The sequence below is a fragment of the Sparus aurata genome, chromosome 17 (genome assembly GCF_900880675.1).
Source record: "Sparus aurata chromosome 17, fSpaAur1.1, whole genome shotgun sequence".
NCBI classification, from domain to species: domain Eukaryota; kingdom Metazoa; phylum Chordata; class Actinopteri; order Spariformes; family Sparidae; genus Sparus; species Sparus aurata.
This window is the reverse complement of record NC_044203.1, coordinates 26,857,090-26,880,611: the sequence shown is the minus strand read 5'-3', so window position 1 is coordinate 26,880,611 and position 23,522 is coordinate 26,857,090. Positions and strand designations below refer to the sequence as shown.

At 40.0% G+C, this 23,522-nt stretch overlaps 1 protein-coding gene across 4 annotated transcripts; it reads left to right on the top strand.

Moving 5' to 3' along the window:
• Window positions 1-1,463: 1,463 nt before the first annotated feature.
• On the top strand, window positions 1,464-23,496 carry inpp5b (inositol polyphosphate-5-phosphatase B). 4 transcript variants are annotated; one of them, XM_030394366.1, is made up of 23 exons: window positions 1,464-1,733; window positions 3,408-3,487; window positions 3,819-3,916; window positions 4,066-4,095; window positions 4,207-4,317; window positions 5,481-5,624; window positions 10,853-10,943; window positions 12,424-12,594; window positions 14,944-15,045; window positions 15,323-15,437; window positions 16,552-16,668; window positions 17,940-18,127; window positions 18,305-18,416; window positions 18,506-18,615; window positions 19,060-19,195; window positions 19,507-19,617; window positions 19,887-20,052; window positions 20,344-20,579; window positions 20,766-20,873; window positions 21,265-21,349; window positions 21,801-21,928; window positions 22,020-22,131; window positions 23,100-23,496. In XM_030394366.1, exons 1-23 carry the CDS (start codon window positions 1,677-1,679, stop codon window positions 23,207-23,209), a joined length of 2,718 nt encoding a protein of 905 aa, XP_030250226.1. In that variant the 5' UTR covers window positions 1,464-1,676; the 3' UTR covers window positions 23,210-23,496. The 4 variants fall into 4 exon arrangements, with proteins under 4 accessions (XP_030250226.1, XP_030250227.1, XP_030250228.1 ...); XM_030394367.1 differs by lacking the exons at window positions 3,819-3,916; window positions 4,066-4,095 and having other exon boundaries at window positions 1,465-1,733; window positions 3,406-3,487; XM_030394368.1 differs by lacking the exons at window positions 1,464-1,733; window positions 3,408-3,487; window positions 3,819-3,916; window positions 4,066-4,095; window positions 4,207-4,317 and adding an exon at window positions 5,091-5,216.
• Window positions 23,497-23,522: the final 26 nt, after the last annotated feature.

Here is a 23,522-nt window from a genome sequence, read left to right as displayed (position 1 = left end):
ATGGCAGCTCTAGGGTTGAAAGGCCCGTTTTGAGGACATCATTCATTCACCCTAGTATGTTTCAAAATGAATGTGAATGCAAGCTCTTTACTTGTTAAAGATTATTTTACGTTGTTGTATTGGTACTTTTATTTAAAGCAACATTATGTAGAAGAGATTTGGCGCCCCCCACAGTTTCAACAACATTGTGTCGTAGATTAAAATGCCAGGTCTGTAACAGTTTGTCAGACGTAACCTCGGTACAAACAAAACTCACTACGTCACAACAAGGTTATGTTAATACTTGTATGTTGAAGTAAACATGTATGTTACTCTGTGATCCTGCTCTCTCACTGAAGTTACACCATTCGCCCTGTTACAAGACACCGTACCATCAAAATGATTTTAAAAAATAGTTGTTATTTTTAGGTTAAAAAGTTACATAATGTTACTTTAAGTACATTTGCTATCAGATACTTTAAGACGTTTACTCAAGTACTATTTGCAGGGATGTCTTTCACTTTTACCAGAGTAACACTTTGACACGATATCTTTACTTCCACTCAAGTCTGACTTTCGGGTTTACAACACTGTCTGTCACACAGTAGAGGTGAGTTTTACACTGGCAAACTGACACTAACACCTGCTGTATATCATGCCCATCACCTGTTTGACCCCCTGCCCTAACGGCAGCACGACAGGACAATCAAAGTACGCACACATATATTTATGAACAGTTTTTAAGCTAATGCCATCATGACACTGAACACTGCACTAAGGAACCCCTGCACCAGATTCACTTCCCTTTCATTACTAAGTATACAGACACTACGTGTGTGTGTGAGAGAGAATGTGAGTTCTTAATGTTTAATCTACTTCATCATCTTTTTTCATTCTATTTGAGATCCACTCAGGAGGTGCATCAGACATTGTATACACCTGTACAATGACAATGGAGGTATTCTAATGTCATGTAACATTAGCATATTTTTAAAACAATATCTAAGAACCTCAAGAATCCAGAATCAGTCAAGCTGTATTGTGTGTGTGGACCAATGGGACACTAGAGCAGAGATCCTCCCTCTTCAGGTTTATGCCAAACTAGGTCAATGCTAGAGATAAGTCTTTGATACAATATGTCAGCATGATATCAGTCATCCATGTTTGGTTGTTTTGCAAATTAAATTGTTCGCTAGTGAGCAAACAAAACCGACCCAGGAAGGCAGCCTGCTCCTGTTAGTTTAAGATGAACACATGTATGGCGGGCAGGGATCCACACACCACTTAACTCTATCGACCTGATCGGACCTCCTCGAAAAGCTCTGACAGAACTTTGTAGTCACTTTATAGGCTGCTGCTCTGTTGTGAGACGTAATCCTCTTTGGATCGCCCCGCCTGAGGCCTAAATCCAAGCCAAAGCGAGCCGATGACAGCCCCAGATGTGACGTCACTGCGGGCGCACGGAGCGATTCGGGGACTCAGTGCGTGGCAGTCGGAGTTGGGTCGGGCCAGCAGCGGAGGAAGAAGAAGAAGAGGAGGAGGAGGAGGAGGAGAACAACATCTGGATCGAAAAGAGGGAATAATGCGGGATTACGCGGGACTCCTGCGGCTTCCACGCGACAGTGCGAACTGAAGCTGAGGTGAAGCTCCTGCGGGTGTTTTCGTGAGGGGAAGAAGTTGACACACAAGTCTTCAACATGGATCAGTCCGTCGCGATTCAGGAAACATTGGAAAGGGAAGAAAACTGCAAAATAGTATCCTTTTTGTGTGCGCGAGGGGGTTTGTGGTTTAATAGCAAATTAGAGGATGAGCTGCGTCAAACTAAGTGGAAGTGTGTTGAAGAATAAGCAGAGCTAGGAGGGAAGCAGGCCTGTCAGACTGAGACTCTGGCCCCTCACATGTGGACATTTGTCTGAGGAAACAGTCCCACAGCATTAAGGCTGTGATTTAAACCCGGGCCGTGTTATTACAGTTTAAAGCACGAGTGTGGGTTTAGTTGGGTGTGACTTCTCCAAGGAAATGGTCCAACGCCTGTAGTGACACCTTTCATCCACAAGGTGGCAACTGTGTGTCACCAGCTGCAGCTCCCTGAGTGCCCGTGGAGGCTGTGGTGGAAGAAGCATCGAGCCTTTACTTAAAGAGACGCTCATTTTTCATATTAAAGTGTGTTTTCTCATCTCGGGGAGGGGGGGAAAAGTAGCATAAAGCCTTTTTGATGCTCCAGCGATGCCATGTCGAAGTTGCATTGTGGGTAGTAATGTTGGCGTCAGTGTTGGACTCATTGTGGGCAGTTTAAAAAAAAACAGCAGAACCAGATAAACCACCTCATCTGCTTCTCACATTCGTCTTCCTGTTTAAAGTCTGGCGCCTACATTACCCAGAATGCAACTCAGCCAGTGACTGACATCACTGGAGTCAGTTTATCAATTTACAAGACTTGTAAACTTTGATGTGGATAATATTGGTTGAGTTACTCTTTAATTTAAACTACCAACACTGACACAAATCAAATAATAATGTTAAGGTGTACACTCAGGAAAATGATCTTCACATATCAAAGGTGAAAGTACAATTAAATTCATTGTTATAATATTGTGATATAATATAATAAAAGAAGATTTTTGTAGTACAGGTAGAGATATTATATACATTTTACGTACTGATGTGTATTTAATTCTTTAAAAATATATAATAGTTTATACGATGAGACTTTGTAAAATTGTATGGAACTATAGAGGTTGTAAAAAAGGTTTTGAAAGTGTGTGAAATATAGTCTAAAATTTATAACATAAGTAGCTGACTCAATGTACTTAGCAAGGCTGAACCTGACAACTATTTTGATTAATAAGCTATCTGTCATTTAATTTCTCGATTCATTGTTTAGTCAATAAAATGCCAAAAGATTGTGAGAAATCATACAGTAATCACAAGTGCCGTCTTCAAGTCAAGCTAAAACTCAAAAGAGTCTTCATTTACTGTCATTGGTGACAAAGACAGGCAGCAAATTCTTACATTTATGAAGCTGGAACCATCAAATGTTTGACATTTTTGCTTGAAAATGACTCAAAACAATATATCACATACAAAAATAGTATTTCAGTCGACTTACCATTGCAGCTCTTGTACTTAAATCTGTTTTTTTAGCTATAGGTTACAAAGAAAGTTTCAATTTTTTTATTTTATTTATTTATATGCACAATGATAAAACAAGAATTCTGTTTAATAATACAAAGACAAATAATTGTGCAGGAGAGGAAAAGAAACCCAAAGGGCTTATATAAGATCCTCCCCCTCAATACAAAATAACTAAAACAAATCAATCAATTTGACTCACTGTACCCAAAGTATCAGCTGAAATGAGAGAAAGGTCATATTTCCTGCCACTGAAGGAACACTTTTCCACTAATATCCTTAACTGAACTAAACATGCTGTCCAGTGTGACGTCCTCTTTGACGACATCGCAGAGAGCAGACTGCTGGGACTGGTGGAGTCCGCAGAGGAACACGCGTGAGTTTGAATGGACAGTACAAATTAACATGGCTTCTCTGTGTTGCTGAACAATATAATTGTGTACTATGCAATCCGGGGCAACAACACAAACTGGCCTTAGAAAAATGACCACAGAGTTGCGTCGACCTGTCTGACACAGTAGTCTAAATTATATCTTATATGAATAAGGTTGTATTTACCCCAGAGCTGCAAGGCTGTTATGTTGGCTCGTGTTATATTTTACTAGAGGTGTCTTTTTGTTGCATCAGACATAAAGATACTGCTGACTCATTTTTACTGAAATGTAATTTTAAAAACGGACTAATTAGAATGTCGGTCTGTTTCGTAGAATCTTTATTTACACCCATCGAAGGATGGCCATTACTGCCGACGACGTGTCACTGGAGGATGTCATACCCATCTGCCTCGACTTTGCTGTCGTGGAGGGTGAGCTGCTTTCATACGTTGCACCTCTTTGCAAACAGACTGCAAAGTAGGCCATCAGATTATCTAAAGATAACCAATGTTTCTTATGACATGATGGTTATATCTCTGAAGCATCCTGACAAGAGTTTCTCATGCTGCGCCTTTTCTAGTTTCCTCACCAGAGGAACTTGCGGTTGTGGGTGAGTCACCCTTCGTTCTCATCGCTGCTCAATTTCCATATGCCACATAAGTGCTCCACCACATGAAACAGGGAACATGTGGGTTTTTTCTTTATTGTGTTTTTCATTTAGGTGGTGATACCAGAGTGAGAGTAAGCTACCAGGAAGAGGAGTTGGAGCTCAGACTTCCTTTCGGATCTCACTCGCGGCTCTTCCTCGGCGAGGTCAACAGGGCGTGGAGTGGTGGGTCAGCCCTCAGAGACATACGCGTGTGATCAAAGTGTGCTTTTATTGAGGATCCTCACAGCCTTTAAAAAAATCCTTAAAACCTACTATTAGACGGGGATAGCGGTTCATAACTTTAGATGCTCTATTCTGAGCAAATTAGGAGGGACGTGTGTGTGTATGTAAACCAGTTCAAATAATCTGCTCCGTTCATCTGTTTGAAAGAAACCTGCTCAGCCAGTCTTCAGTTTACTTCCTTGAGGTGACATCATGTAGCCACAGATACACATTAGATAGCGACAGAGATGTTCTTTAACTTTACTTCACCGGAAAATTCATTTTAAAAAAGGAAGTAAAAAACACAGATACATTTGTGAGACGGTTGGCGGCTGTGGTCGAAAACTTGCATCACTTTTAGAGCTACAACCTGGTGGTGTCACTCCATCTGTCAGTCACTCTCAGGGTGTATACAAGACCTGGCTGATGGACGAGGGAGAGAGAGAGAGAAGGGGGCGGGGTTTGGATGGTTTACTCTGCAGCATACTTTCTTTTTTTTTTGTCATGGCGAGCACACAGACAAGATGAAAACTATTTTTAAAAAGACGTGAAACTTCCTCTTCGGTGCTTGTTCTTGAGTAGTTTTAGTACTTTCTGTATCCTGGTCATCTGAATGAAGCAGGCCACTGAGAGTCTGATGGACAGTCTGCTCTGTTAGGGATGCGTCACTCCGCTTACCGGATCACTATTTTTCACCGTGGATCCCTTGGCGTAAAAAAAGGGATATGCTGTTTGTGGCACATGTTTCGTGGTGTGAGCCGCAATGGCCTTTAACCTGGTGAGGGAAAAACCAGTGATGGACAGATTAAATGACCTGGCACCTGCTGCTGTTAAGAGGAGGAGTGCGAAAAACGGTCAAGGTAAGTAGATAAAAGGCTGTGAGGATCCTCAATAAAAGCAGCTTCAACTTGTGATCACATTCAAAGCAGGAGTACCAAGAAGTCAGAAGCCGTTTGCGCAATGAGTCTTACCATTGCTGTTGCTCTAGCTTCTCTACTCCTGACTAAAAGCAAAGCAGAAGAAGCAGTTTAGATCAGGTTCTTGTTCTACTCTTCACTCACACAATATTGCTGTAGTCCTAACTAATCCTGATTCTCTCCCCTTCTCTGTCCGTCTCTCTTCAGATGTTTGCAAGTCTCCCGCTCAGGTACCGAAGTTCGAATGGATCAACAAGTACCACAAAGGAACCAGAGGCCAGGGAGTTGTCAAACAGGCACTCACACCCCTGAGCACAACGCTCAATAAACTCAGCCAGCACCGGAAAACAGGTTTGTCGCCTTAGTTCTCGTAGTAGACGTTCACAGCCCGCGTCACGATTTCCCATAAATGTCACTTAATCGCTATAAGGTCAACGATGACAGGAAATGCTCTTCTTTGTCTCTTCAGTTTTTGTGGCATAAATAACCCTTGCAGGATGAAAGTCTACATCAAAAGGGTTATGTAGTAAAAATAGGCAGTTTTGCAAGTACCACTTCCTCTAAATGCACTCGGCCCCCGTCCATATCTGGGCTGTGACAAACTTACCCAGAACCAGTAAGGGCACCTAGTGGGGTGGGCCTTTCTCAAGAAAGACATTTTGACATGTCGTTGCAGAAACAGAGAGGTACAGCCACTCACATTAATTATAAGTGTGACTCTATTCCATTTCAAAGGGATGATATGCAGGATTCGGCTGTTGCCGTTTAACACAGAAAGCAAAGTTGATCGTCGTGTCTTTTTGGCGAGCCACCAACCTGCAACGACTCAACATGCAACGATCCGTCTCCAGAATCGCTGACGCCCCGAAACGTCCCAAACACAGCAGAATAATCAGAAACTGAGTAAATGCAGGTAGAGGGCAGGGGTCTCTGCAAATGTAGACATTGAGAGTATTGTTTTGTTGGGGTTTTTTGGGGGGGGAATACTGCATTGTATACCTTTACGTGTCAGAGTAATGGGGGAATGAATTCTCTAGAAACCTTTTTAGTAACACTTGTGGTGATCCTGCCTGCCACGACATGTGGAAATGACTACTACGAAATGGCAAAAGCATGATGATGTTTGTTTTTAGCCTGGACTATGGACAGCATTTGGTTGCCAAGCCTGAGAGGCTACCGGTGCAGACAGTGCTATTCAACTGGCGGCCGTGAACCTAATGTAGCCCTTTGATCATTTTGTGAGTATGCTAATTAAGCAATTCATTAGTTGTGTCTGTTGCCAAGAAAAAAACATACTCCGTTTCATCAAAAAAGATTTAACCCAAGCCATTAAAGGAAATCAATCTGATGGCCTTCTTTCAAGAGTCTATACTTTTTCAAAATAAAACAATAACCAATAAAAAAGTGCATTGTTTGATTTAATGCACTTTAATTTTGGACTGAAGCCCATACTGGTCTAAACCTTGTTTATGTACACTCTCTTTATTCTTATATATGTCTGACATATAGGGAATGTAAAAGCCTCTCTCCTTTACACTTAACACTTGACCTGGCCCTTCTTAAAAAAATAAGTAGTTGATTAGGCGAATAAGTGAGTTAATGATTAAACTTATAAGGGAGCTAAACAGTCAGGGCTTTAAAAGTAGAGTTTCTACAAGTAATTAATACAATATACATACATATATTAAAAAAAAAAAACTGCAGTAAGATCAGTTATGACATGAGTTATGCTGTGACACACACAATTTGTACGCCTTGTGTAATTTGCCTTACATGCTAATGTGCCATTTCACATTGATTTCATGCAACATTATGCTTCTGCACGCTCGGTTAGAACCATACAGTTTATTTGATATGCATGTAATAAAACATATCATGTGAAAATTGCGCAGATGCAAAAGAGCAAACAAAAATCTAATCTTCATATACAAACATTTTTTTGTTTATCAGTAGTTGCTTTTCACAGTGTTTAACTACATGACACATTGCCATGGACTTTTTTTCCCCCTAAAGTCACACACTTGTATAAACACAAAGGCTATTTGCAGAATTGATGTGCTTCTTGGAGTGCAGGAGACTCACTTCCTCACAGTGCTGCTGTGCAGTAAAGCACTTCCGGCTGTGTTTCTGTGCACCAGTGGACGGGTGTGTGTTGGCTCAGCCTCCTGTCTCTGCAGCAGGGGAGGGGAGCTAAACTCCGCCTACTACGGCGTTAGCATGGGCACGTCTCAAACACACTGGACATTGCTCTTCTGCACAGAATGCGTGGGAGCGGTGCAGGGAGATGTCTAGGGTGATGAGAGACTCTGGTATGAACAACATTCCTACATTTGTCGATGTCCGAGGCGGTTGAGAGGAGAGACGCCATTGCCTCACTTTGTAGCACTCGGTCTGTCCTTATTAGGTAGCTTTCGTTGCTAACTCTAGCGCGGACAGTAGTAGTTGGTGTTATTCCAAAGAAGCTAACTGTAGCCAGATTAGCTCGAGGGCCGGTTTTTTTTCGCATAAAGGGCGGAATAATTTATAGTTTGAAATCTTTGTGGTGTTATTAATATTGTCTGCTGCTGCTTTGATATCAAGCTAAAGTGATTGTTAGCTCATTAGACGGTTGGTACTGTATGAACTGCTGACCATAAGTCCAGGCTAATTAATGTTTGTGATGTTTCTGGTCGCTACTGTATGTGACAGAAAATGACACACCTGCTGTGGTTGGTGTGGCAATAACGTGTTTTTTAGTGACAGTGAATTGTGTCAGTCATTGAGACACTGCCTTTGTCCTGCTTCTTGGGCAATTGTGCCTCTTTATTCTCAGGTTGTTTTCAGTCTGAGACTTTCACTTGTTGGCTTATCCTCTTAGCTTAGCCTGTTAGCTTTTAAATCAGTTGCCTGTAAACTTTCCTCTGGCCTCCTCTCAATGAGATCAAGGTGCTTTTACTGTCTCCACTTGTGAGAAAAACTACTGCTGTCATTCGTTGCCAAGGTGATAGGGACCTTTTTTCAAAAAAGAGGTAGAACTTTAGTTGGGAGTAAAGTTAATTCACTAAAATGGTTCCTCTGCAGTTTTATTACCTGTAGATTCAGATCAGGAAGGGAAGTTGTGCAATGCTGACCTTTGTGCAGATGTGGTTTAAAGCTATGACAGTTTTAATTCGGAAGAGTCAGAGGCTCGATATAACAACTTGACATTTGCTGCTGATCGTAGATAGAAATGACTGGGTCTGTGAAATCACTTTTAGTCAGACTTCATGCCCTGCACAGTGGTTTCAAAGTTTAGTTAAGCTCATTAGCTGTTCAAGAATACTAAAGCACGAATGTGAAATATGCAATGTAATACAATAACTGAGCTTCTCACACAAAGGACCCTCATACGATCAGGCTCTCCTTCAAGTAATGGGGCATTAAAACAGTATTGGTTAAGTTTAGTTATGAACGTAAGGAAAGTATTATGTTTATCATTCATCTTTAAGATGAAAAAAGCAATGCGACATATTTTTTCAGCAAGACTTATCTTGTGGTTGTCTTCAACAGGGCGCAACGTTTTCACACGTTTCCTTTTTTTTTAATGACACCACAAACTGCACTGTCAGTGCTATTCATCTGAGACTGTACATAAGTTATTTTCTGATAATGACTACCATTTGTGTGTTCAAATCAAGCTTCAGGAGTTGTTTGAATATTTTTTGCAAGCTCAAGTTATTTTTTACAACAAAAATCGCAAATGTGGCACAATAATTATTGCTTTTTACCAGATTCAGTGTTTCATTGACAACATGTAGGACTCCTCTATTATCTTGTGTTTTATATATCACTTTTTATTGACCCGTTATACAAATTGGTTCAGAGTGAACGCTTTTTCGTCTTGACTCGTGAGTCAGTTGGACGGTTACATGTGGGGGTTTTCAGTGCCGTCTGAAATTTTCTCTCAAAAGTGTTTCAGTTTGCTGACAGTTTTCTCAGTCAAACAAAAGGCCATCTCCTTTTTCCCTTCTGTTCACAGAAATGACAGTGTCACTGCTTTTGAAGGAAAGAAATTTGCTATATGGTAGTTGACTTTTCCAGTTTTTACAAAATGAGAGGTGAAAATTTTAGTTTTTGTCATCACTGACTCACACTTTGGTGCTGCTTGAGGCATAGCTGTGACAAAAATTGTACCCTTGTGGCACAAATTAGATTAGTTTGTACAGCAGATATCTATGTCCAGTCACTAAATGTCAATGAACTAAAGACACATGTTCCTCACAATGCATGCCGCACACACATAGACCTATGAACAAGTGTATTACAGGTTGTGAATCAGCTTTAAAAAACAAATGGGCTTTCAGTTTGGAAGTGGAGGTCATGTTCTTAAAAAAAGTTTTATTTTCCTTCAACTCCTCTCTAGTACATTATGCTTTATTAACCAAACGTTTTGGGCTGTACATCTTTTTCTTTAAACATTGTATCTACAAAATCCGCTAATCCTTAGTTCTAGAGCTACACTAATCAATCAATTAGTTGTCAGTTAACCACCAGCCCACTTGAGTAATTTGCAGGGAATTTTTATACCTCTATGTCAGTAAACTGAATATCTTTGGGCTTTCGACAAAACAAGACATTTGAGGCTGTCAAAAGATTTTCATTTTCAACGGTGGTTCTACAATTATTGAGAAAATAAATGACAGATTAATCAACAGTGGATATAATCTTTAATTGCAGCCTCAGTTTGTTGATACATAAACTTGAATTTGAAGTGTTGTGTCTGTGAAAGGAAACTAAAAACAGCCTTGAGCACCACCATGATGATGGCAAGATGGCCAGTGTGTGGCATGTTTTTAATTTTGGACTGCAGCCCACACTGGTCTAAACCTTGTATTGTGTACGCTCTCTTTATTCTTATTTTTGTATTAACATGACCTCTCCTTTACGGATTAAATACAATTTAAGAACATGGTCGCATATTAGGTTTTCTTGGGGGATGTGCTGTTGGTCTTGTGCACGGCCACAATTTTGTCAAGTTAAATTTCCAGCTCAAAGAACCTGATTTCCCCTTTGAGAGGAGCCAGCTGCGCTCCTTGCCAAGCTGCAGGGGACAGGGGCCATGCTGTCTCATACTCCACACTCACCCATTAAATCCAGCTACTTAGGATGCAATAGCTGTAACTGACTGAGAAAGACTGCCTCAGTCGATTGAGCGCAACAACTCAGCCCTGACTCTGCAATTTTGTGATTGACTTTTGTGTTATTGTGAGTGTTTGTGTTTATTTTAAGACACAATTGGCTTTAAGTTAATGTCCATATCAGTTATTAAAGGTGAAATATGGGTTTGCCTTGGGGTGGTTTGTTTTTATTAGAGCGAGTTGTCCGAGGGCAGAGTTTCAGGTAATGTTAATGAGTAGGTCTACAGCAAGTCACAGTGATAAGTCATCTTATCTTGCATAAACAAGATATAGGGTTGTGCTTCAAGCTGCAGGCAGTTTTGATAAACAAGGTGCAGAACTGTACATTAGCATTTATGGTATGTGTTTTATTACTTTGAACATGCAAACTAAACAAATACTTAAACAATCTTCCTTTTCTCTCCTCCTTCTCGTCCCTAACAGAGAAATCCTCGGACAAAAAGGGAACTTCAGAAAGGGAGAAAGGTTCTAACAGTGGCACTCAGAAGTCCAGACTACCTTCAAGCCCAGAGAGGTAAAGCTTTTTATTCATTCACATTAAATGTCCAGTAATACTACCAAAGTGGAAGTAGTGTTACTCAAAGTTGTCTTGTGGGGTTTGCTTCTTAACAAACAGCATTTTTGTTTCGGTGCTACTCACCATTATGTGTTGTTTGAGGCTTAACATTTTTGATAACCTGGATTGTTTATATCCATGTTGACTTGCTAGCTATGTTCTTCTTCCCTGCCTTTTGTTCACGCAGTGCTGTGTTTCTTGCCCAGTGGAATAGTTTGAAAAAATTGGCAGGAATGGACATTGCATGCTTATGCAGGTGCACAAGAACACAACACAAAATGAGATCAAAAACTTCACAGGTTACCTTTTGAGGATGAAGCCGAGTAAAGTCTAAACCACGTACTATGTAGCTAGCATCTAAAGTACGAGTGATACGAAAGCAGTATCGCAGTGATTTGAGTACTTTCCTCTACGGCTGCTTGGTTATGGCAAATATCATAATCACAGTTATTTTTGTCAACACTGAGATCCCAATTGTTTAACATGATTACTCATTGACTTTATAAATATCACGCATGTATTGAACTTTAAAGATATTTCAACTGAAAAACAAAACAAAAATGTCTTTGGATTATATTACAATAATATTATATATAGAATATGTATGAATGAGATATAAATGATGCACATCAAAATCCAAGCAGCGGCTGGCTTGACAGTGTTTTTGCAAATAAAAAGTGAGCCACTAGACTGCAGTGAGCTGAGGTAAATGTGCCACAATGTAGGACGGAAGAGGTATGCTGCTGTAACACAAGACAAAACGAGAGCATCACGGTGTAAAGGGAATGCTGCACCAAAGTTTTTTATAATCGTTGGAAGCCGAAATCATAATTGAACATAAAATGTTATAAGTTACCTAGCCCTACTTTCCCCCACAAGTTTCACAACAGCTTAGTGATGAGTTTTTAATGTATTAAAAAGCTGTTCAGGCATAAATTGTGAAGTTGTTCCATCCAGTTGTTTAACCTAGAAGCCACTGCTGCCACTCTTAGAATGAAGCCTATACCCCAAGATGGAGTTTAGTTACAGTATATTCCTGGAAGACTACAGGGTCCAGACATATTACATTTCTTCCTCTCCTGTTAGCCGCATTCCATATTGACGGCATTGAAATAGAGCTTCTTTGCATAGCCTGGGTCACTTTAGTGATCTACTGTACATTAGGCTTCACTCCTGGTGCAGAGTGTAATGCATCGGTTATGCCATAATCTTATTTCTCTCGCTTTAAGGAGAGGATGATGCAGTTAAACTGGAGTATCCTGAATGTGACCTGGCAAAATGTAGAAAGCTACTCGAATAGAAAAATCGAAACAGCCTGGCGATGAAAATCTATTCCCTCTGAGATCACACCAGTGTGACAAAATGACCTTGTTTCTATCTTGGTCTGTCTCCACTCCCTCCCACACCTAACTGTTACTTCTCTTCTCCTGGTGTTCAGTCAGGGCATTTCCAGTCGAGAGGACCGGGATGACCTGGTGCGCTCCTCCAGCCACACCCCGTCTAACAAAGCTCAGATACTGGCCATGCCGCAGTTCGGCCTGCGCGACAACCTTATCAGGTGTGAGCTGCTGAAGAATGAGGACCTTTACACTTACCTGGAGGACTTCAGGTATGTTTTTCTTTTGCGCTTGTTGTGTCCGTTTTGAATCTGTTTTGAAAATATATATATGTGGCAGGATGTGGAACTAGGCACCTAACTGTCATTGTGGAAAGACACATTTTTCCTTCTTTGCTGTCATTAATGCTTTTACACTTGTGAGGCTATAGGTGCTTCCATATACTATTTTATCTAGAGGAGGAGTGTGGTATGCTCCCCAGGTTATTTTCACACCATGCAGTCATGGTGAGCTGTTCAGAATCTAAAATAGTGTCTAAAACGTTGTTGGAAGGGAAGTAACAGTATGGGCCGACAGTGTTACTGTGAGCACAGTTTGATTCCTAGAAGTGTCATGTAAAAAAAATGAGTCAACATCTTTGGTATTGTATTTGTGTGGGCTTAGCTATTTGCTAAATTAAGCCCCACTGTCTCAGACGCTGTCAAGAAGAGCACCAGCATTAACATACTGGAGCTCACTTTGTTGCTCTCCATCTCATTTCTTATTTATTGCAGAAATTAATATCCCTGTAGAGGTCTAGACATCTTTTATTGAGGTTGTTTTGAGGGTTTAAAAATAAGCTTTTGCTGAAGTCAGCGTCACGATTTAGCTCTGAACTACACTGCCTCCTGCTGTTAGATCTGTGCCTTAATATTTACACCCAACATAGCAAAGAATTAAAACAAATCTAGAAATAACGGGAATGGGAGAAGGATTGTTTTTAATTACCTAGTGAATATTTTTGAACATACATTTGTAAATTACTTCAAATTGTAGGATGTGCTGTCTGGTTTATAAGCTACAATAGTTTATGTGATACAGCAGATAGACATACAAGCTTACATTGTGCTTAAACACATGTGCATTGCCTGCTTTCATCTCATATTTCAAAAAATGCATAGAATGCACTCAATACATATGCTGACGTGCAGATTCAGAAAAAAGCTCATAGACGCAGTAGTTTTTGTGTAAAGACAGCTTCAGCATCTTTCTAGGTAGGTGAGGGTAGAGCCATTGGGGTAGAAAGCATTGTACAGTGCGATGACAGTCAGCACAAAATAAAGAGCTCCGTGCTGCGGCTGTCCAGCAGCGTGAGCGGAGCAGCAGCTGCCTGAAGGTCAGAGAAAAGGGCTATTGAATGAAAGGAAGCTGTAGAATAAATCTCAGTTGGGATGAAAATGACAAGCGCTTGGCCTTCTCACCATTCCTCACAATCGAGGTGCCCTTCAGCAAGGCACTTAAGTGCCAGTATTCAACAGATGACTCCTTTTGTATTCTCTATTGTCTCTCAGCTTTTTAACTGTGTGTGTGTGTGTGTGTGTGTGTGTGTGTGTGTGTGTGTGTGTGTGTGTGTGTGTGTGTGTGTAAAGGGGCAAGGGAATACCCGACCACATTGAAAATCCAAAGTTGTAATGAACAGCTGTACCCAAAGGCAGCCTGAAAAGCTTTCTGAGTATGAGTATGAGAACTGTTTTTGGAAAGCAAAAGGATGGGACATGTAACACAACACCGACAGCGTCTAGTCTGATGTTTTACATAAGCGCCTGGCAGCACTTTCTAAACAATGGCATAACATGGCACGAACAGTCAGTTACCGCCCCTGGTATAGATGGCGGATGATTTCGTCCTCTGCACGGAGGGAACGTAGCGCCCAGACCTCACATTGTCCCCTCATTTTTCAGACATTTTTGGTTGATGTTCTTCTTCTTTTGAGTTAGCTGCTGACTGCTGCCAGCTGCTTTTTAATGTGTTGTACACATAACATGCCGTCAAACCGTCACACCCCCATCCCATCATGTAGCCTTGTTGCCTTACTCTTTTAACTGATGCTCATTCATCGCTGTTTCTCTGCCTCTGTAACAGCAGCAGAGGAACAATGAGTCTGTACCTTAGAGAATGAATGGCGAGGCAGAATACTTGTTAAACAGGCCCACCTTAAACAGGCTGAATAAAAGATGCAAGCAAGACTCCCTTGGTGCTTCGCGTTCCCAGCTCAAGCTGAATAAGCTAAAGGTGTAGTCCGAGGGGGTTCTTGAAGCTATACAACCACCTGACAAGATCTTTTGATTAGAACGGCCCCTTGAATTAATAGGAACATGGCTAACAATGCTCATATAGCCTCCAAAATCTCCAGACATGAGCTGGTGAGTTTGGCAGTAAAGCAGCAAGGCTTCAGTTTAATGTAGACTGAGGTCATTGTTTCACCATTTTAATCTCCCTTGGTGTGAACTGAGCATTTTTTAAAAGACGAGACCCACACGATCAACAGGATTAACTCAAAATTGTTAGCACATGTTTAAACAAACTGTCATTGTATTCATCTCCCTTGTGCCTAATTCTCTTCACTCCCCATTCTGTTTCAGCTTTTTCCTTGGCACATACAATGTCAACGGACAGCCACCGAAGGAAAGCCTCAGTCCTTGGCTGAGCCACACTCCCAACCCTCCTGACATGTACTGCGTGGGGTAAGTCAAATTCACCCTGCTGGAGGAATAGCCATGCAGTTCTCTTGCTTAATCCCATTACAAAGACAGGCATATTTTGCTCCAGCCTCTGACCGATGTATGCAAAATTGATCTTGCTTCACGTAAAAGAACATGGCCACTGAGTCCACTGATCCTGCCTACATTTTAGTTTACTACTTTGGTGTTGAGGAGTGAGAAAGTTTTGAGAATACATGAAAGCACAGTGTGGAAGCTCGACATGGGCGTCAAACTCTCTTCCGTTTGTCCTTCTTGACAGTTTTCAGGAGCTTGACCTCAGCAAAGAGGCTTTCTTCTTCAATGACACCCCTAAAGAGATGGAGTGGACAAAGGCTGTGACTGAGGCCTTGCATCCAGATGCCAAGTATGCCTTAGTAAGAAAGTCTCTTTTTTTCATGCAACCTTGTTTATCTTGTTTTACTACAGCTCTTAACGGCTTGATGATGCTTGTACTGGACCTATTAATTTAACTGCAATGTGTGCAAGGCTTGTTTAGCTCTTTTTTCGACTGGAGCCTGGTATCGTATTTAGTTTTGGCCACATCATCACATCACATGAATTATAACACTGGATAATCCTAAGGAATAGTTATTATGCTCCTATTTGATGAGCTTAGTCAGTCCATGTATTTTTGGTCTTTCTCTTTTTCTTTCCTCTCATTCGCTTTCAACCACTTCCCTTTTCTCAGACTGCTGACTGCAGCTTATTAGCTTCCCCTTTTCTTGGCTAGGCTGTTTTCTTCTAGTCATCTTGGGGCTTACAGGATGTCTGTAAGTCACGGAGCCGATATGATGACGTGTCATTTCTTCCACAGTGGATGTTCTTGCTAAAGCACACTTGGCTGCTCTGTATTTGACACTGTAAAGCTCAGCAGGCTGAAAAATAAATGTCATCCCTTCATATTTGAATGTTGGTTTATATAGAGTTAGGGAGTCTTATGAAAGTGCCTTGCTTTCTCTCATGCACAACTGCTTCACATCCTGGGATGTATATCTTTCTTCTGTTTTCCTTGAAATGAGACTAGGAGTGAGACGGAATTTAGAGTGATTTTACCTCTATCACAGGTAAAATCACCTAAAAAATGAATAAACTCAGTATACAGTATCTGACCTTTGACCTTATGTCAAATCAATTTCTTCATAGTTCAGTTCATCATTGTCTCTGCATCTTGTTCCCAATGCCTTAATCTGTCACAGGTACACATTTGGTTACTTTTCACTGCAGCAATGGGGAGAAATCACCTAAAAAATGAGAAACCCTATTTAACAGTATTTTGACCTTTGACCTTATGTCAAATCATAAATTACAACTTCAAATAAAGTCGTTTTTTGTGGTTACACTTGAAAAGCAGTCAGATGCTGATATAAACAGCAAAAACTGCTTTTATACTTTAGTTAAAATGCACAGCAAATTCTCACATTCCACTACTTTGAATGTACATTGTCCCTTTCCTGTCTAAAATTATAGTCTACTCATCTTCTGCTACAGGTGAAGCTGGTGCGTCTGGTGGGCATCATGCTTATCTTCTATGTGAAGAAGGAACACGCAGAGTTCATCTCCGATGTGGAGGCTGAGACTGTGGGCACTGGCATCATGGGAAGGATGGTAAGAACTGATTCTAAAGGCCTTATTCTTTCACTCACTGGTCCTCATGTGGGTTTGCTGCTGGTGTATAAAGATGTTGTTACCAATTTTACACCTCAAATTTAGTATGTATATGCAGAATTTTTTAAACCTGGGTGTTACGTTTGTCATCAAGAATGAGGGAACAGCAGAAAGCAGCAGATCATCTACCTCATCAGACTACATCCAGAAGACCTTAAAATGTCATTCAACAATTCTAAATCAACATCAGTCAATCAATGCAATTCTGAATTAGACATATGATTTTTTCCAGATTTGATAACGGAAGTTGCTATTGAGTGAGACATCTTGTTTCTTTCACATCCTTGTTTAAAGTTGCGCAGTAGTAGTACCGACCAGGCAGCTGAAGAGCCGTGAATCCACCAACAACTGTTACTTTTTCAATATCTTTTATGTCAGTCTCATTTTGTCGAGTTTCAAACCAACTTTCAGGCAAAAGGTGCCAAAAATTAAAATTAAACAACTAAACAAAACTTTGTAAATACATTTTATTGACTCTGCTTTTCAAAATGGCATTTTCTTTGGCTTTACATTTAAGACCTTCCATTGCCTTTGTACTGAAATAGGTTCATTATCACACAGTCAAGTGTTGAGTAAGTATCTAATTAGATAATCAAATGCTGAAATCAGAAAAATACAAATTTAGGCTACCACAATGACAATGTTGTTTCATTAGATAACAACTGCAGGCTGTCAAAATCGCAATATATAGAGCCCTTATGCACAAAAGGTTTTGCTGTGATGATGAAATGCCTTCCTCCTTTGGATTGCATTTCACTTTAAAACTCATTCTTCCATGAAGCATTAAATCCAGCAGCTCAAGCTTCACTTGTCATGCACCGTTGCTGAATATGTTATTTTTGTCTCGTATGCGGCCATGCTTACTTAGCAGTCCCTGCACTGTCAAACAGATGGCTGGCTGGTGACCAGTGGGGGCTTTTGTGAGGTTGCTCCATCCTTTTCCTCCAGTAATGAGAGACTGGTTTATGATCTGCACCAAGAGCCATCTGAAACATGCCAAGTATCAAAGTGCTGCATAATATCGGATTACTGTCAAGCAAAGGAGTATATAGCTGCGTACTTCATAAACTTTTTGTCCTTCATATTTCGGCAGGAATTTTCAGTTGTGTTGCTTATATAATTTTGACTGAATTTCACTCTTTCTTTCTCTCTTTCTTTCTCTCTTTCTTTCTCTCTTTCTTTCTCTCTGTCAATCGCTCATTGACTCGCAGGGAAACAAGGGCGCTGTGGCAATCCGTTTTCGCTTCCACAACTCTGATATCTGCGTGGTCAACTCTCACCTAGCTGCCCACATTGAAGAATATGAGAGACGTAATCAAGACTACAAGGACATTTGCAGTCGCCTCCAGTTTCGGCCGCTTGACTTTACCCAGCCTCCACTTACGATCATGAAGCACGAGTAAGAAACCTATAAAATATTGTGTTGTTACAGTGACATATGTATCAAGTGGTGTCTTTAGAATTAAAGGAAATAATTAACGGATTGGATTTTAAAGTGTTATGTTTTGCATTGGCTGAATAACTGTGGTGATAATTCATACATATGCAAGTCGTTTCCATGTTTCTCTTCCTTTAGTGTAATTCTGTGGATTGGGGACCTCAACTACAGGATAAGTGATCTTGATGCTGACAATGTGAAGGAGCTAATCAGCAAGAAGGAATTTGAAACACTGCACAGTTATGATCAGGTAATATCTTGACCCTGCTGGATAAATGGCCTTTAGTCATCATTCATGTTTATGAGTGGTTATACTTAACAGCTGCATATGTTCCTCAGCTCAAGCGGCAGATCGATGAGGAGGCTGTCTTTGTCGGCTTTGTGGAGGGAGAGATTGATTTCCAGCCCACCTACAAATATGACACTGGCTCCGACTTGTGGGATACAAGGTAACCTCATATGAACGCCTGACAGTAAACAGCGGAAAGCAGGATATAACTTTTTTAGTAAGGAGTTGATTTTTAAAGATACGATTCTTGTATATGTTGTACTTTAAAACAACTTGAGAGAGAGCAGGATTGAATCAGGAAACTACAGCATTTAATTTGCACTAGTAGCCCTAATAAATCACTCCAGCCGTCCAGTTTAACGCTGTTAATTAAAGTTATCAATAAACACGCCTCACAGTTAATGTGGCCCTAAATTGCAGGAGCAGTGTTGTGTGGTATTTTCTGCTCTTTCACCTCCTGCTAAGAGAACTTCCCAGCAGAGATCATGCCGTACAAGTACACTGTAAAAACAGATCTAATTTTGGTCTTTATTTATTTTGAAACTAAACAATGTAATGATAAACATGCTTGAGCATTAACATCTGTTCTCCCTTCTCCTTTTAGTGAAAAATGTCGTGTGCCTGCGTGGTGTGACCGTATCCTGTGGAGAGGGAAGAACATCAAGCAACAGCATTATCAGAGTCACATGGCTCTGAAGACAAGTGACCACAAACCAGTCAGTTCCCTGCTCGTCGCTGGGGTAAGCGATTCTGCTTTTTTTTTTTTTTTTTTTTCACCGGTCTCATCTTAAATATCTTTCATACAGTTTCTTGTTGTTCGATTCAGTGGTCCTCTTTTTGAAACTAATGCAAACTTTTGACAAATAGGGGAGGGAGAAGAGAACTTGAATCAATGAACAGCACATTGAGATTCAACTTTTTCACTCCCTTCCCATCAACAGGCTCTAACTTTTTGCAAAGGCCATATTACATATCTATTGCTGTATTATTTATGGTTCATGTAACACACAAATATATGCTGCATTGTCATTTTTCTCATCTGTTCCTACAGATAAAGAGAATCAACACTGAAGCCTATAAGAAGACGTTTGAAGAGATTGTACGCAATATAGACAAAATGGAGAACGAGTGTATTCCATCGGTAACCTTGGCCAAGCAAGAGGTAAAGATTCCTCTTACACTTAGTCATATTACAATGTAATGGAAGCTGTAATACCTCTCTGATAGACAATAAATGGTGATGGTACAACAAAGTTCCTTCTCATTATGTTCCTTTTGATGAATTCAGTAAGTAAACCATTACTAATGAGGCCGTATGTATTGATCGCAGACTGTGAGCCTAATGTAGATATTTAAAGGATGTATTTACAAGAAGTAGAATAGTTTTGGTTTTTTACATCTTTCCTCATGGCTACCTCTCTTCTCTTTCAGTTCCACTTTAAAGACGTGAAATACATGCAGCACCAGGCAGCGACATTGAGCCTCTTCAATGACGGGCAGGTCCCGTGTCAGTTTGAGTTTATCCAGAAGCCGAATGAGTCCACGTACTGCAAGCCCTGGCTCACAGCCAACCCCCCCAAAGGCTTTATTGCTCAGGGTGAGTAGCACAGAAAGTCAGGAGTTTCATCCTGGAGTCACGGATTTGATTTTTAATCAAACATCATTGTCATGTCTTTTAGGTTTTACAAATTGTTAAGTACACCATGAGCCATGAGGCCAGATCTCTCTTTGATATTGACGTACAGAGGCAGTCTTTGTGTCAGGCAACATTAAATTTTGTCCCAAATTAGGATGTTCTTTGGGTTTTCCAAATCCCAACAGCACTACTAACTGAATCCTGACAGTTCAGCCCTGCCCTTACATGTGATGTGCATCTCTTATCATCTAGGTGGTTCTGTGGAGATTGAGCTTGAGGTTTTTGTGAACCGCTCAACAGCACCTGATCTCAACTCTGGCAAGGAGCAGATCGAAGATATCCTTGTGCTGCACCTGGAGCGTGGCAAGGACTACTTCATCCCTGTGACAGGGAACTACCTGCCCAGCTGCTATGGCACCTCCATCCATTCATTGTGTCACATGAGGGAACCCATCCAGGACATGCCACAAGAGACCCTCCGCAAACTGGTGAGTGCTCCCATGTGCAGAGCAGGGGCGGTGTCCTTGAAATGCCTCTTCTCTGTTCAGGGTTGTCTCCATAAAACACAGCATAGTCGTTTTTTTTTTTTTTTTTATAGCTTTGCAGATTTGGGGTAAAACAGAATCCATTTTGACTTAACTGCTTCTCTTTGCTCTGTTCGTTCTGGACATCAGGTGGAGATGTCAGTAAAGGAGAATGCAGCAAACACTGAAAAGCCTCTAGACATTCCTAAAGAACTCTGGATGATGGTGGATCACTTGTTTCGCAATGCAATCAAACAGGTCAGTTGTTTGCCTTTTGGCCGGGTTTTGCCTTCCTCCTAAATGTTTTATTTTTTCTTAAAAAAAGAAGAAGAAAGGATATTTCTGCATGCAACAGAAAATAAGGAAAGTAGAGACAGACAAGTAGCGTTGCAGAGCCACTGCATTGATTTGGTGATTTGGTGGAGGTAATTAATCTTCATTTTTAAAAGCCTTAATCCAGGTAATTTAAACAGAGGATTGTGCCTTTTAAATATTTAATTTTAATTCAATAAAAGCCAATTGCAGTTGCACTGCGCCTCAAACCAAAAGAGCAAGAGCTCAGGTCAACCTGTTTGTAATTTGCTCCTTTGTTTAATAAATGTGTTATTACGAACACAAATATTTAACACTTATTGTCCTCTTTTTGCAGGAAGACATATTTCAGCAACCTGGGCTTCGGAGTGAATTTGCAGATATAAGAGATTGCCTTGACACTGGCATGCCAGATTCTCTCCGTATCCTTTCAAACCATTACTATCATTATCATCATCGGTTAAAAATGTATTGTGTATCTTTATGTAATATTTTAAAAGGGAAAGAAGCGTAATCCAAACCGATTTTTTTTTGTTTTGACACTATGACACCCTTAGGAGACATAAACAGGTACATTTGTGACGCTGTTCAGTCGGTGTGGATATAAACAGAGCTGAAAGTCAGCACTTTGCCATTTTAGTATTTTTTTCATTTCAGATACAGTATGCTGAAATGCTGAGTCAAGAAAACAACAATGTCACTTTCTAACGGCTGTACTATACATCTGTCAAATCTATAAATAGGTCTGAACATACCCCCTTGAATGAATCCTGGAATAAAACACCATTTGATTCAATTTTTTGCACCTACTACATTTCAAAACATGCAGATTCTGCTGAGGAATTATGTCCTTGACTCTGTATTGACCTGCAGCGGGTAGTAACCACTCAGTGGCAGAAGCCTTGCTTCTATTCCTAGATGCCCTCCCAGAGCCTGTGGTTCCCTTCTCCTTTTACCAACAGTGCCTCGAAAGCTGCTCCAATGCCAGTCAGTGTGAGAAAGTGAGTGAGACAGCCCACAGTTAATCAATGATCACCATTATTCTGTTCCTAGATGTATTATTTATTAATGTTCATTTATTTTTCTCTTCAGACAATATCCATGCTACCTCAGTGCCATCAAAATGTGTTCAACTATTTAGCTGCCTTTCTCCGTGAGCTATTGAAGAATTCTGCTGTTAACCGGTTAGATGTCAACATCTTGGGTAAGCAAAGGAAGCAGGTTGCATTAAAGTGTCTTTCTATTGTAAATGTGTTGTTTTTTTAAGGTTGTTGAGTAAGTGAAGAGTAACAAACGAATAAACCAATGGAAAATAAAAATGAATTAAGAATGTTTATTATTCTGTTCTGTTTAGGGATGTTATTGATTAATCGATTGATTGCATTAAGAATTGAACTGACTAAAAATGTATGTATGTATCAATCAACTATTAGAGATGGGAACAAATACATCTACAAGTATCTTTCATTAAAATACAAGTGAATACATTCTATACAAATGGATATTATGGCATTTCAGCCATTTAGTAGAATCAATGAAGGTTGGATTTTGTTGGGCCAGTTTTCATAATTGTGTGTTATTGAGTTGTGTTACAGCCAGTAATGCCCGCTGTCGGCATTCACAGCTCTTCAGAACTTTCCTTCTCTTTTTATTTATTTTTTGTTAATATTTTCAATCAGGTAACTTGGTGTTTACATTATCTGTTCTTCTAACTCTAAATGTAGCCTACTCTGATTTAACATTAAAAACATAGGTCATGTCAGGGTTGAAACCATTTTCTACTGCTAAAAACATCCAACATATTCGATATATTATTTATGATTAACAGATAATTGATTGTTAAGGCATCTGACTATCGATTAAAGAAATGCAAAAAAGTTGCATCCCTAGTTATGTTAATGGACTGTTTGCATGTATTAACTTTTCTAAAACTGGCAGTTTTTCTAAAAGAGAACATATGAATGTAGTTAACTAAAGGAACTGTAGTGATATCCAAATATTATAATAATTTTACAATTTTAACTTATTGAGTCTCTTATCATCTTCTCCATCACATTTGTTTAAGCATAAAAAGAAGAATTCTGCTAATACAGAAAGTACAATAATACAAAAAAGAAAAAGAACCCTTTGTTATACTTTGCAATATAAATAATTAATTTTCTTTCTGCACAGCCACCATTTTTGCCTCCTTGCTCCTGAGGTCACCAACAAAGCAGGATCTTGCAGAAAAGCGGAAGACTCAGGAGTTCTTTCAGCACTTCCTGACTCAAGGGTCCACTTAGATGGAGGACTGAAGCTGAACACTAAAAACTGTACAGTCCAGTATTTGAAATAAATTGTAATGATTTGTTATATTTTTTAGATGGCTCTTTGTATAGATACAGAGTATAATGACTGTAAGTGACCGTTCTTAATCTGATATTAAGTTGTTGATGCACAAAGTTTATTGTATGTCATTGAGCATCTGTAGAGATAACAATTTTTAATGTATATTTTATTTAAAAAAATGTATTTTAATGTTTCTGATCTCAACATCATGTTGTTTTTCTATATAAAACTATTAGAAACATTTGTGTGTCACTATTGATTTCATTA